General features: G+C 36.6%; 1 protein-coding gene across 2 annotated transcripts; it reads left to right on the forward strand.

Moving 5' to 3' along the window:
* Positions 1-6,392: 6,392 nt before the first annotated feature.
* Positions 6,393-9,702, forward strand: LOC130590316 (uncharacterized). 2 transcript variants are annotated; one of them, XM_057392429.1, is made up of 5 exons: positions 6,393-6,747; positions 6,853-7,065; positions 7,153-7,245; positions 8,187-8,291; positions 8,379-9,702. In XM_057392429.1, the coding sequence occupies exons 1-5, from the start codon at positions 6,424-6,426 to the stop codon at positions 8,547-8,549; spliced, it is 906 nt and encodes a 301-aa protein (XP_057248412.1). In that variant the 5' UTR covers positions 6,393-6,423; the 3' UTR covers positions 8,550-9,702. The 2 variants fall into 2 exon arrangements, with proteins under 2 accessions (XP_057248412.1, XP_057248411.1); XM_057392428.1 differs by having other exon boundaries at positions 6,393-7,065.
* The last annotated feature ends 5,057 nt before the right edge of the window (positions 9,703-14,759 follow it).

Genomic DNA, 14,759 nt, shown 5'->3' on the forward strand with positions numbered 1-14,759 from the left:
ATTAAATAGACCTAAAAGGAATGATGATGGCATTCTAGACTTGGATGCATATCTTTATAACTCTGGGGTCGTGTTATTGGGATGACACAAAATGTTCGTCTTGATGATAGAAGTTTAAGGCAAGCACATCGTTATGTCTTGCTTCACTCAGATGAGATGAAACCTGTCATTCAGTAAGTAGCACCATGAGTTATATTATAAGAGTTCATCAAATTCATAAAAATCGTCAGATAACATTGCATTTTGGCTTGTCTTTAGTGACTTTTTACGTCAAAAGCGAGAAGAGACTCAAATTACAGAAAATCAGTCGAACGACACCATTCAAAATAATGGATAATCTATTAATTCTCAGAATTGTTGGAAAACCAGGTTTTAAGCCTTCTAAATTTGATCATTGTATTCCTTTTTTAAGTTATGAACTACATCATTTAACCTATACTATTTTTATTCATAGGTTCACAATATAGATGATAGTAGTATACAAGGAAAGATAAGAAGAGCTTTAGCACGTGGTCCATTAAATCGTGTGAAAAGGGTGAAAGGTTACTTAATTAGTGGCTGTAAATTTGATGTCATGGATCGTGAAAGACATCGAAAGACACAAAATTCTGGAATTTTAGTTGAAGCTGAAGGCCAAGAGTACTTTGGGAAGCTGAAAGCAATTTATGAGTTGAATTACTATGGTTCCTACAAGGTTGTAATATTTCGTTGTGATTGGGTAGACATCCACAGGGGTTTAAAGACAAATTCAAATGGAAGTGTGTGTGTGAACTTCTGTAAGTTGATGCATACTGGTCGATATTTGTATGACGATCCATTTGTTTTCTCATCTCAAGCAAAACAAGTATTTTATGTTGAGGATGAGATGCAAAAAGGATGGTTTCATGTTATTAGAACCAAGCCTAGGGACTTGTTTGAAGTAGGCGGTGATGGGCTTAATTAGTTTTGCTCTTATGTTTTTCTAGTAGAGTTTGCAAATTTTTCAATCATACAAAAAACCAGATTCTTTGTACTTTGGCTTTTTTCATGTGATCGAGAAGTGTTTATAAAAGTGTTATTGCTCTTAGTTAATTGTACGTACCATTATACCTTTTACATGTCATCTTTCAACCTATTTTGATTTCTGACAGTAGGATTGTTTTATTTTTTTTGCTTTCATTGAGCTTTCTAGAAGACAAATTAAATTGAAGAAATAAGCTAGATTGCGTATTTAGAAACTTGCTATAAAGTTCCATAATTGTGATTCTTTTGATAGTAATTAGTTATCTGTTGTTTTTGGATGTTGTGAGACTTTTATATTTATGGATATTCCATCTAAACTATAATATTTTTTGTAATAATTTATTATCTGTTGTCTTTGGGTGTTGTGAGACTGTTTTATTTTTATGCGTATTGCTATTCTATAGTGCTTCTCTTTTACTCTTCTCTTTATCTTTTTCCAATGTTTTAGATGATTTATTTAACCTTTATTGTTGTAATTGGGGGAAGGGGTTGTTGCTTTGTGCATGATTGTGATAGATATAGTTAATGATGTGGATTGTTATGGAGTACTTCAATCGTATTTTGAAGATTGAACACCTGAAATTTTATAGGTTGAAGAGTTGTTGCAGTGAACTGTAGGATACGTGAGATTGTTTTATCTTTATGCGTATTGTTTTCAATCCAATTTTTGCTGTTTTCTTTTCTTTTGTCTTAGCATGATGTCTCGTAAACAAGTCTTTTCCAGTTCGAGGTGTAAAACACTTTATATATTGAACCTGAGTTTCTTCTGGTAGCTTTTTCTCCATGATGGTATGCTACTTATGCATCACAAGTACTCTTGATTCATCCTTTATCCACCATGCAATTTCAACATGTACTACTTATTGATATGGTGCAAGAGCTAGTGGCCATTCTGCTATCTCGATTATTTTGTCTCCAGAGTTCAGATCTGTTTTCTGCTGCCGTTTTCTGGTATCATATAGCAGCCAAATGAGAGTTTATTATCATGTTAAACATCTTCCCTGCTGTATCTGACATGATGTGTTTACAGTCGTATGGACTACTGGAATAGGTCTAGCTTCCATGTCTAGAAGTAAGAAGCCCTACCCATGTGAGACCACACCTAGGTTCGTGGACGACGACTTAGCAACCCTTTCTTACTTATCATTGTGCATGGGTGTAGGAAATGTAGAGCGTTGCTTGAGTAGGGAACACCCCCATGGACATTTCATATTAACTCATGCTCTTCGATGTTATTAATGTTTGCGCTGATTGTCACCTAATCCAACCTCCCTCCTTTATCCAGGCTTTGGAGCGGTTTTAATTAATCATTGAATGACTTAACCAACAAAATACTGTATCCACTTCTAGCTCAATGTACAACTTATAGTTTAAGGAATTTCATATAACTATTATATTTCTCTAGAGAAATGAAACCAATGATATTGTGCTATGCTCTATGGTGGTGTGTTTTCCATGGATATTTTTGCTTAAAATTGCTTATAGGGCAGAACTGGAAGTATTTAGACTAAGAATCTAGTTAATGCTGGATAGGGCTGTATTGTCAAAACTATATATAATGCACCTTAGCGGGATTTATTCTGGAAGATTTCTTATATTTTTGTTCATGATATTGTTCACACATGAATCTGATCCACCAAATATCCTACTGTCTCTGGGGAAATATTTCTTTTATGTATATGTTAGTATTATTGCTGAATCTCATTACTGATGATTTCAGGGAAACTTATCTGGACAGAGACAAGGACAACCTGTATTTATCACTAGATTGGAGGTACTTTCAAAGTCATATTTGCTAGTGCATCAGAACAATGATGTTTGGTTTAACTTAAGTCCTTTTGTACTCCTTTTTTATCAAACACAGTTTGTTTTCTTATTATTTGTATTATTCCTATCATTCTAGCTGAATTTACTCCCTCTGTCCAATTATGTGTTTGCTTCTTTATGGTCTCCATTGTACATGTTTGATCAATAATAGCTCTACTTATGTATAATAGATTTCGTGAGAAATTGATTATTGAAAAGACACACTGGAAGGATAACAAAATCTCACAAGATAGTGCTGTTTTTTTTCCGCCAGTATATTGGTCAGTTTGTAGTCAAACTCTTATCTATGTATATGTATTGTTAAGCAGTCATCATGCAGTATTATGGTTCATGTCAGGGTTACCTAATTTGCCCCTACCCCCACGAATCATGTTACCTAAAATCAGAACTCCTTCCATTTCAAATGAACGTCTCACTTGATTTTTAGTCTCCAAAACCAATTATATATATGTCATAATGATTTTTCTACACTCCAAGTTTAGTGGTTCCGCGATTTGAGGAAGCAAGATAATGTAATAGAACTTTGAGAAGTGCTTGCTTATTAGCTTCTGTTCTCTCTATTCCTTAAGCTGTACTTTGTTACACAACCTTTCTTTATTTCTTTAGCTTACATGTTATCGAAAAGTATTTACATGTTTTGTTTTGTAGGAATTGTGACAGTGTTATTATGACCTATCGTAGCAAAAGGACACGAGTTGCTGCTACTTCAGTATCTAATGTTGTTGCTTCAGATTCCGCTGCACCAACTACTTCACGTTCTCCTGAGATGAAGCCCATGGGTTTGAATAACTCACAAGCAGGACAAACACTTCAACCCCCTACTATTCCACATTCAAGTACAGCTACTACTCTACCTCAACACAAACCTTCAGCATCTGCTTCATTTTCTCCAACCATGATTCCACAGTCAAGAACAGCTACAACTTGTACTATATCTCAGCAAAAACTTTTAGCATCTGCTGCCATGATTGCACAGTCAAGAAGAGCAGTTTCTACTCCACCTCAGAAAGATCCTTTAGCATGTGACATGTTACCTCCACCAAAACGACCCATGGGTTCGAAAACCTCAGAAGCTGCAAAAAAGACTCATCCTCTTATTATTCTACAGTCAAAGACTACTAGTAAGGTACCTAAAATTAACCCCATGGGTCATAATGTAGTGAAGTCATGCAAAAGGCCGCAATCTCACATATCGTCACAATCTTCAAGACCTACTGTGATTGACTCTGTACTCCAAAATAGAGCACAAGGTACTAATGCATCAGAGCTTCCTTCAAACCCTTCACTTATAAGACCATCATCAGCATCTCAAAATCCAAGTAAATGGGGACCATTTGGTCCGCCAACTAGTGCAGCATTACCAAAACCTTCAACAGAAGTGAGTGGTGATAGTGGGATATGGAAAACCCCTCCTATCTTCCTTCCACATAAAAACTTGCAATCTGAGTCATCACAACAACTTCATTGTCCTGTTGCTAAAGATGTGAACAAGGCTAGTGTTAGAGCTGAGAGACAACTACCTAAACACGATTCAGAAAATAACCCCGTTGGTACTCCAGTTGTGAATCACTCAAAAGAACACGATGATGTTCAAACTGAAAGCTTGTCAAGGGAAAAAAAGGATAAGAATATTGAGCGTGATCAAAACAAGCATGTGGAGCAAAAAAGAAGTATCCATAATATTTCAAACAAAACAAATTCGGCTAAATCTCGACTTCCCAATTCAGACTCGGGATGGCCAACCAATGTGAAATTTGATGCAAAGGAGGAGGTTTTAATCACAGGTATGAACTTTACTATAAGAGAGTGTATGATATAGTACTCCCTCCATTTTGATATAAATTGTGAGCTTTACTTCATATTTGAGAGAATGCAAGCCTCTGAAAGCTTGTATTTATCACTTATCAGTCTATGTTATAAATTCATCCAAATAATCAATTGAAACTCTGTTATTAATCATTAATCCTAGTCTCTAAACTGTCCAATCTATGTCAATTCATAGCAGTCTATAACTATGTTGCAGTAGATAATTATGGTCAAAGTAAGAACTAAACTCTTTTTTCCTGTAATAGAAATGTCTGCATTGGAAACTAACAAGGAGCACTTGAAAATTACCAGGATCTATTGGACCAAATTGTTCAGAGAGTACTACTGGACCACGTGTCCAGTCACTTCTAATTGGTTCATAGGATACTGATATATAGTGTCCAACATCATCAACCGAAAGTGTGTATGATGCTGTGATAGCACCATTAATTTCCATTTGTTGCCCACCTGAATCATTCTGCAACCACAAGTTGAATATTGTAAGGACACTATAACTGTTAAAGGATCACAGCCCCAAAGGAATATAAAGCTGAAATTTCTACTCCCTCTATCCTCAAATAAACTTGTTAGGCTTGGGCAAACATTTAAATAATTTTCAGTAGGGGAATGTAGGCTTTTGGCAGATAGTTCTCAAGTAAAAACAAAACAAACAGTGAGAGATAGAAAGTTAGTGAACTAGTGGAGGGGTGCACATCACCAGGGTTAAGTGGGTAAAATTTCCATTGAAGAAAGTGGGGAGCTTATTTGCTTACTTATGGATTGCCCAAATATATATACGGCAAAATTTATATCAAAATGGAGGGAGTACTATATCATACACTTTACTTTACTCTCTTATAGCAAACTGGTTAATTCTTTACACTCTCTTATAGTTCGAACCTGTAAGCAAGATATAGTGATTGAGAGAGACTCTAGTTTATGAACAGAGTTGATATGTAGCTCTTTGAGTGTAGGAGATGCGGATGAATCTGACGATGATTCTGCCGATTCATGGGCATTCAAGAGATGTTTAAGCAGCTTTTCGTGAATGTTTAAGCAGCTTTGGGCAGCCACTTACTTTGACTCTTTTGATGCTGCTACTAATTTGAACCTTAATGTTTGAAGTGTAAGAGACTCTTTTGAACCTGTAAGCCACTTACCTTAATGTTTAAGCAGCTTGCAGTCCATCTGATGCTGCTACTAATTTGCATTTTCAAGCTGTAAGAGACTCTTTTGAATGTAAGAGACTCTAATTACCTTAATGTTTAAGTAGCTCTTTGAGTGTAAGAGACTCTTTTGAACCTGTAAGCCACTTACCTTAATGTTTAAGCAGCTTGCAGTCCATCTGATGCTGCTACTAATTTGAATTTTCAAGTGAATTCTAATTCACTTGATTATTCTCATAAGCTACTTCTCTGCGGATGTAAGCTCGAGCCTTGTCGGCCTTGATTATTCTCATAAAATGAGTCTAACTTGGTCTTAAAGAGTTAAAAAGAAAGTCTTCTACAAGTATCCTTATATGTATGGAGCCTTATCTCTAAACATTCATGAACTATTAGACATTCTGTTCCCAAAAGTGTATGTTTCTTGGTGTCTGGTCAATTCCGTGGTTTGGTTTCAATCACCGTTTCCAGTTAGATTTAAGAACCTCGAACGTGTAACAAGAAAAATGCTACAATTGTCAGTTGGTTTTATCTAGTTATTTGCTTCTTTGTATTGGTTTTAATATGCATAATTTGAACTGAAGGGTTGAAGGGTTGAAGGGTTAATTTCTAAAATTATTTTGAGATGCCAATTCTTCCATCTATTTGTTTAAGTTGCATAAGTTGTGGAATTTTTTTTTTTACAAGGTTCATATTTTCTTTGGCAGATTCTAAGGGTGAACTTCAGTTGATGAGCGGTTCAATTCAGCCCATAGACGTTTGGCATAGTCGTGGTGTTAGGTACCATGTGCAGTTTAATGAGCTCAACCAACCAATTCGGAAAGGTGGGCATATCTTGGTGCGATTTCTAGGAAGTGTAGCAAAGGATGGGACCTATTGTCCAATTGGAGAAAAGAATTGGCATCATGTTGATGTGAAACTCAAAACTAAAATTGTTATGAAGATGAGAGTATGCATACAAGTTCAAACTAAAATTGTTATGAATATATATATGTTTCTTATAAGCTATGTCTTATTGATCTTGCATTATTTTTTTTTTCTTTTTTCGTTGAAGGAACATTTTGTGATTCCTGAGGATGAGGTCTATGATACATTAGCTCTCCAACGTGTTAGCAAATGTTGGAGGCACTATAAACACTCACTTAAATTGACATTTTTCAAACCTGATAAGCTTACAGAGGAAGAACATTATGATATTGTGCCTAGTGGACATACTCGTTCTGAATGGAAACCATTGGTTCAGTATTGGTTCTCAGTCAAAGGACAGGTACTTCTCTCTTTTTCGATTTATCATTATAACGTGTGACACATCTTACTTCTACAATATTAACTAAAACTTCCATTGCGAGTGTAGCAATTGTCTCAACTTGGAAAAGCGGCACGAGGAGCTCAAAATCAAGTTCATACATTGGGTTCTACTAGTTACGCTAATATACGAGCTAATTATGTAAGGAATAAATTTTCACTCTCATAGTTTCAATTAATTATTGAATCACCCTCCTTTATTTTAGTACATAACACCTTTATTAACTTCCTGCCTTATTACATGTTTCGCTTATATTGTTTTGTTAATATGGTATATTCTAAGAAATTATATGTTGGTTTAGTTGGTTAAGTATAAATTTAAGTTATATTTATTATGGCTGCCTTAGAAATGAACGATATCATTAGCAGGCCAAAAATAGAAAGTGACTGTAGTAAATTATGGTAATGAGAGTGGAATTATACGGAATGTTGTAAGGGAAGTCTTGTAAACTTTTATTAAAGGGTGGTATTGAGTTGTGATGGAAATTTATGGACAAAAAACATATGATTGGATTAGCTTTGATGAGATGATAATTGAGCTTAGGCTAAAATTTCTTCGTCAATGAGACTGTAATTGAGCTGATTAAAAGGAAGGGTATGTAGATGACCGTTACTGGGCTTTGAACTTGAGAACTTGGTCTACCTAGTTTATGCTGGTCATGACGTGGTGGACGTGGAGACTAATTTTCATTCAAGAGTTAAGAGTGGCATTTATCTTTTGCACCGAATATTTGCTAGCTATGACCAGAAGACTTGCAAGCCGTATCCATTAAATGCTTGATGCAGAGTGTATGAGAGCATTGGTTAAACCTTACTTTAGTGCTTTTCACCATGACATCGATGTGATGGGAAAAGATTTATATTTCTGTTAATGTGGGTAAGCAGGGCAGTTGTTGGCTAGTGTCCATAACAAAGTCATAATTTTAATCATGCACCATTTATAATTCTATCATCAGACTTACATTATTTAATGCGACCATTCTCTAGGTAGTAACTTTGAAAAGTCTTTAAAAATAGACAAATATCATATGCATTATTATATCTAATATAATGACTTACTACAAGGTAACTAATTATTTATAGGAAGATGAACATGGAGAAGAAATGAGTTTGATTGAACTTTGGGAACCAACTCATAAGAGAAAGGATGGAACCTATCTTGAAGGCACAGACACTTCAGACTTTTTGGTACTTGGTCTAACACATTAGTCTATCTTTGCATTCTATTTTTCTATCATCAGATTTACATTATTTATTCCCTAAAAAACTATGTAGGAGGATGCAAAGGCAAAGGTTGATTCATTAAAGCTTTGTAATCCTTCTATGTCTCGTGTTGACGTTGAGAATGAAGCCTTTCAAACTGTCATGAATGGAGATGTAGTACCTGAACGACCTCAGGGATATGGATTTGGGGTGAAAAAAAGTGATGGTGCGTGGTATGCTTAGAAAAGAAGGAAATGGAAAACTTTAAAGGAGACATGTGGAACTAGAAAACGTTGTGGAAACATCTTTATTGAAGAAGAGAAATGAGGAACTTGAAAAACAAAACAAAGAGATAACTAACAAGTTTGATGAGCATACTAAGATGATGAAGACCATTGCTACACATTTTTCTCTAGTGTTAGATGCGGTGCGTGATGGAAAAGCTTCTACTCAACTTATAGATGCTGCAAAGTCAGCTATGCATTTGATTACTACAGAGGTATTGTTATAATATTATCATTCATTGCTTCACTTGAATTATCAAAATCAAGTTGATTACTAGTTACCTATTCTTTTCTTTTGTCATTAACTAACTTTTTAACATCTTTTATAATTGACCATCACTATAATATATCACATTAATTACTTATGTCATTCTTTGTTTTTTTTTTTTTAAGGATCAAGATTATGGTGAAGGAAAAGAAGCCAAGGATCCATTATTGTATTAGTACAACTTGTAAAGCTATTAATGATTTGAAAAGGCTTTGTAAAAGATATATTTCTTTCGTTCTGTTTTTTTGGTAAGGTTTTAAGAAGTTGATAGTAGACATTATCTAATTGACTTATTTGTAACCGAATTGAACAGGATATTTTAGTGTGTATTTAATCATTAGTGAATTAATACAGATAATATTATTATATATATTATTGGTCATTTCTACTTAAGTATTTTTTATTGGAAAATCGCTTATAATATATTATATTTGATCCATATCCAATTAAATAATAGCTATAATTATTAGATTTTTTTCTAGGCTAAAATCTCGACACTTTTTTGTGTTAAGAGTTATTTTGGCTCTAAAAATTTATTTGTGGAGGTAAAATATTCTTGACGCTGGAATGTGTCTAGAACATATTGTGCGACGCAGAAAAGCGTTGAGAAACCCAACACAAAACAACGTCACGCATATTTCAAGACGCAGAAAAGTGTTGAGAAACTCAACACCAAAAAGCGTCACAAGTCATACTGGACGCATCTCTGCGTTGAGAATCTCAACGCAAGAAAGCGTCGAGAATTCTCCACGCCTAAAATCTCGACGCTTTTACAAAGCGTTGAGAATCAATTTCTCAACGCATTTTTCCGTCTAGAATATTGAGGAAAAGCGTTGAGAAAACACTCTTTTTCTAGTAGTGCGTGCTTATAAGTGAAAAGGAAGTATAACTTTGAGCAACAGTAAAACCAATTTGCTGAAGAATGTGAGCAAACCGCTGATACCAAGCACGAGGTGCTTGTTTAAGATCATACAAAGCTTTGCGCAGACGACATACAATATATGGATATCGTTTGTCAACAAAGTCAGGAGGTTGATGCATAAAAACAGTTTCCTGCAATTCACCATGTAGAAGACATTCTTAACATCAAGTTGATGAATGGACCATTGGCGAGCCATGGCTAACCGTACAACACTACGAATAGTAGTTGGGCGAACAACATGAGTAAAAGTCTTATTACAATCAACACCATGTTCCTGTGACATGCCATCACAGACCAAAAGAGCTTTTGTGCCGTTCAAGGTCACCACTAGATTTTTCTTTGTGATGAAAAAGTCACAAATAATTCACAATGTTCACCCTCGTAGGTCTAGGAACCAACTCCCAAGTTCATGTTTGAATGAAAGCACTATATTTATCGTGCGTGCCCGCATTCTAATTTGGGTTAGACAAAGCAATTTTGTGATATTTTGGAATAGGAGAGCAAAGAAAGAGGTGCAGGTGGGATGGGGGGAGTTAAGCATAACATATTTGGGATTTGGTTTGCGCATGCCATGACGGGCTCCAGTGGTCATTTGAGGAGTAAAGGTCGGTGGGTGGGCTGGGGATGCAGATGGTGGGTTGCGTCGATACGGTGTTGTGTACCGAAAGTTCGGACTAGGAGGGTGCTGGGGGAGGCCAATGCAGGTGATGCGGGGGGGGGGGGAGGCTCGAATGGTAGGGGGTGTGGTAGCGCACGGGGATCGAGTGTGAGGAGTGGCTCGCTGGGCCTGGGTGTGATGAGGTTCGCGTTGGGCTTGAGGAGGGGTATGCGTGGCACAACCCAACATGAAGGGAAGCAAGGAGGGATTTAGTACATGGAGGGCATGTCTTGGTCCAAAGAGGAGGGTTGGCCAGTTGGAGATATGGAAAATGTGTTTCAACAAAGGTGGCATGCCTAGAGATAATGTGTTTGTAAATGGATCATAGCAGCGATACCGTCGATGATTTTTAGGATAGCCTAGGAAAAAGCACAGAGTGGATCGTGGAGCAAGTTTGTGAAGGGTAGTGGAGTTCGGATTAGGATAACATTAACAGCCAAAAAACTCGTAAGTGATCATAGGTTGGTGTTTTATGAAAAAAGGCCTTAAAAGGTGTTAACTTGGGAAGAGTCCTGATTGGCAATATGTTGTGAAGGTATGTAGCAGTCTCAAGAGAATAATCCCAAAATGTCAAGGGAAGGGAGGCATGATGGAGCATGGTCCAACTGATATTATTGAGGGTGCAGATTATTCGTCTATCTATTCCATTTTCGGAGGATCTGTGAGGACATGAGACACGAAAAACCATGTCATGAGTCATGCAAAATTGTTTAAATGGAGTATATATTGTCAAAATCACGACCATGATCACTTTGAAAGACTTTAATGGGGCGTTCAAATTGAGTCTTAACATATGCATGAAAGTCAAGAAGGGCTTCGTAAGCACTAGATTTATAGGTAAGGGGAACAATCCACACATAATGAGTGAAATCATCAATAGGAACGAGATAATATTTATGTCCAGAACTACTATAGATGGGGGAGGTCCATAGATCAGCATGAATAGTGTTAAAAGCAGTAGTAGTAGAACTTATGGAATCATAAAATTTAACATTTTCCCCTATCTGACAAGAATTGTAAAAACTGGAGTTATGCTGCTTATTACAAACTATAGAGTTATTTTGCCTAAGGAAATTAATAGATTGCACTCTCGGGTGTCCTAGACGATCGTGCTAAGTAGTGGGCGTAACAACAACAAGACAAGTGGCAAGGCAGGTGGATGGTTGTGCTTGAGTGACATGATATAAGTCCCCTTGACTCTCACATCTCGTTATAATGCTCCTCGTTCGATGGTCCTTCATAGTGAAACCAAAAGGGTCAAATTTTATAGACACGAAATTATGACTAGTAAATTTGTGCATGAAAATTAAGTTTTTGATAATTTGTGGAGTAAGATAGACATCAAGAAAGACTAAGGGTTGGTTGTAGGGTGGTATGACCATAACTTGTAATTGGAATACGATTGCCATTACCCAGGGGCGGATCTAGGATTTTATTAATGGTGGGGCACTAATATAATCAACTTAATATGATGCAAAAATTAAATCAATTTAGTTTATATGTATTTATTGATGATTCTAATTTGAAGTTCCTACCAATTTTTTGTAACATTGAATATTTGATACATATTATGCAAATCACAATTAGACAAATTAATATTGAAATAAAAAATTAAACAATGTCATTCCAATTTCAATAAAAAAAAGCAAGTAATGAATTAATTTGAAAAAAGAAACAAACTCAGTTGATGGTATTGATGCTTATGCAAAAAAGGCAAAAGAGAAATAAAGAGTGTTGTACATACTTGTCTACAGAGACTACATTACTTAGGCTTGAATTGTCGCTGTCACAAATCAGAGTGTGGCTCTGCGCCTCTGCGGCAGCCAATCTCTCCTCTCTCTCTAGAATTTTTTTTCTGTTTTTAGGTTATAGGTTGAAAAAGTTCTTTTAATTTTTTACATTTTTATTGTATTGGGATTTGGGAATCAAAATCCAAGTAAGAGTATTTGTCAATTTGTAACTGTCAAATTGAATTGAGAGTCTGACGCGATGACCCAACAGGAAACGTGTTTACACTGTTTTTTTTGTTTTTTTTAAAAAATTATTTTTAAGGCAAATTTTTTAAAAAAATAATCGTGGGGCACGTGCCACCCAGGACCCCAGGTAGGTCCGCCCATGCCATTACCGACTAAAATATGATTTTTAGTGCTCAAATTAAACAAGGGAACGAGATTACTTGAGGAGTTAGTCATATGTAGGTTGCACAGGAATCCATGTACCAAACTAGTGTCGTTCCGATTTTGAATAGTCATGGAGGAGAATGTAGTACCAAGATCTGTGGGCGTTAAAGGGGGCCACTATTATAGAATAGACGATTTGAGTCGAATGCGAGGCGCCTATTTGCGTCGAATGCGAGGCGCCTATTTGCGTCGGACATGGGTCTGACGCCACAGGCCTTGACGCAGATCAAAATACAGGATTTACATCGAATAACACCGCGACGCAGTTAATTAGCAATCTGCGTCGGACCCCGCCTACCATGCGATGACATAGGAAAATGGCTCCTATGCCAGATCTCCGGGACTTGCGTACACTCAAATAGAGCATGGAGGATGGTTTCACACGACGTTGCACACAATTGATATTCACTAGAACTATTGACATGGCGGTAGTGTTGACATTCATGCACACCAAGGCTATCACGACATGCCCTCCACATAAAGTAAAGAAGCTTTGGGGGTCCATCAATACACCACATTTCTTTCCAAAGCCTCGTCCACGCACGCGTATGCCTAAGTCTACCCAACTAGTAGCTTGACTTGACCAAGAAGATATCTTTCTTTGTAGGCCACCAATATCTCTTATCAAATGGCCAATATTGTGAAAGTGGGATGCTAAGCACACACTCTCACTCATTCTCATGGAAAGTTTGTTTGACGCGCTCAACACTCCACCCTCCCCCGTTATAGTTTATCAAAATCCGAAACTCGCATATTAGCATCATTGTTCTCCTTTGGAGTAGGAACCAAATGTGCACCCTCCCAATTAGCCACGCATCGGCCACACCCGAATTGACACACCATACCCCACACACTAGTTCAAACCTTTAAGCAACAATGATTTAGCCCCCCAAAATATATATTTATAAAAGTTGGATAATTACATGGAAAATATATTAAAGAATCATATTTCAAGCAGTTCACGACAATACCTAATATATGTAAATTTTAAATCATGGAGCAGAACTTAGGTTTAATTAACATAGTATCATATGTTTATTTATCCAAGTTATGACTTTTGGAAAAGACTTGGTGGAAATTTCCAACTTCAACTTGCTACCCCAATATAACTTGAAGTGGTTTGGGATTGATAACTTTTAAAAGCTCTACAAAGTGGGCATACAAATTGAAGATGATTTGCTACGAAAAAGTGCGCATAATAATGGTAATAGAAACAAGGCAACAAGAAGAATAATTATCTTTGCTAGAGCTCGTTATGGGTTTGCTTTGGCTTAGCCCGAGCTCAAAGCTATTCCAAATATATAAAAGTTTTGCTTTACTTTTGGAACTAATGTAAGACATTTAACATTTCAAATAACAATTTGTCATGTTAGTGGAGATGGGATCCATAATTTGTTGCGCGGTCGAATGTGTAACCCAGGCCGACAACTTTCATGGGTTCCCAGGGTGATCCTTGGCTCGGGGAGGTGCTTGGTGTAGTTCAAGGTATGATATTTTTGATGAAGGCCCCAGACAGGCAGACCATCACCCCGGGCTGGCGGTCTGATCGAGGGGGGGGGGATAGCCAGGCGGGAACCATTAAGATAGTGAGGAAGGAAATTTGTCTAAGTTGTTGCCCTGACGAGCGGCTATTTTCCCCGGGCGGTAAAATCCAATTTTCCACATATTTTTTTTGCGATTCAAATTTCAATTGTGGGCCTTGTATTGCTCTTAGTCCTCATAGTATAAATAACCTAGTTTCTTGTTTTAGAGAGTTTGGCACACAATCTCATTGTTTAGACTCGATACTTCATCTTTTCTAGGGTTCTAGGGGAGAGAGAGAGTTTGTGGGAGAGTTATATGCTCACCATTGTTCTCCTTTGATTCTAGTGCAGGTATGTGGGTTTTTCTCCAGAAGCTCGGGCTTTCCACATTAATATTGGTGTGTTCTTTCCTTTCTTTTCTCTTTCTCTGATTTACTTGGTTAATATTTTTGTTTATTTCTTGTTCATGATTATTGTTGATTGTCATAACTCGTTAGCACTTGTTTCTAAATCACATAATTGGTATCAAATCCAAGGTTTAATTTGGTGGAAAGTGGTTTAGTGTTTTGTGAAAACTAGGATTTGTGGTTGAAAAATCAAATTTGGTTCTTTTCGTGT

This window comes from Beta vulgaris, chromosome 1 (assembly GCF_026745355.1).
Source record: "Beta vulgaris subsp. vulgaris cultivar EL10 chromosome 1, EL10.2, whole genome shotgun sequence".
Classification (NCBI taxonomy): Eukaryota; Viridiplantae; Streptophyta; class Magnoliopsida; order Caryophyllales; family Amaranthaceae; genus Beta; species Beta vulgaris.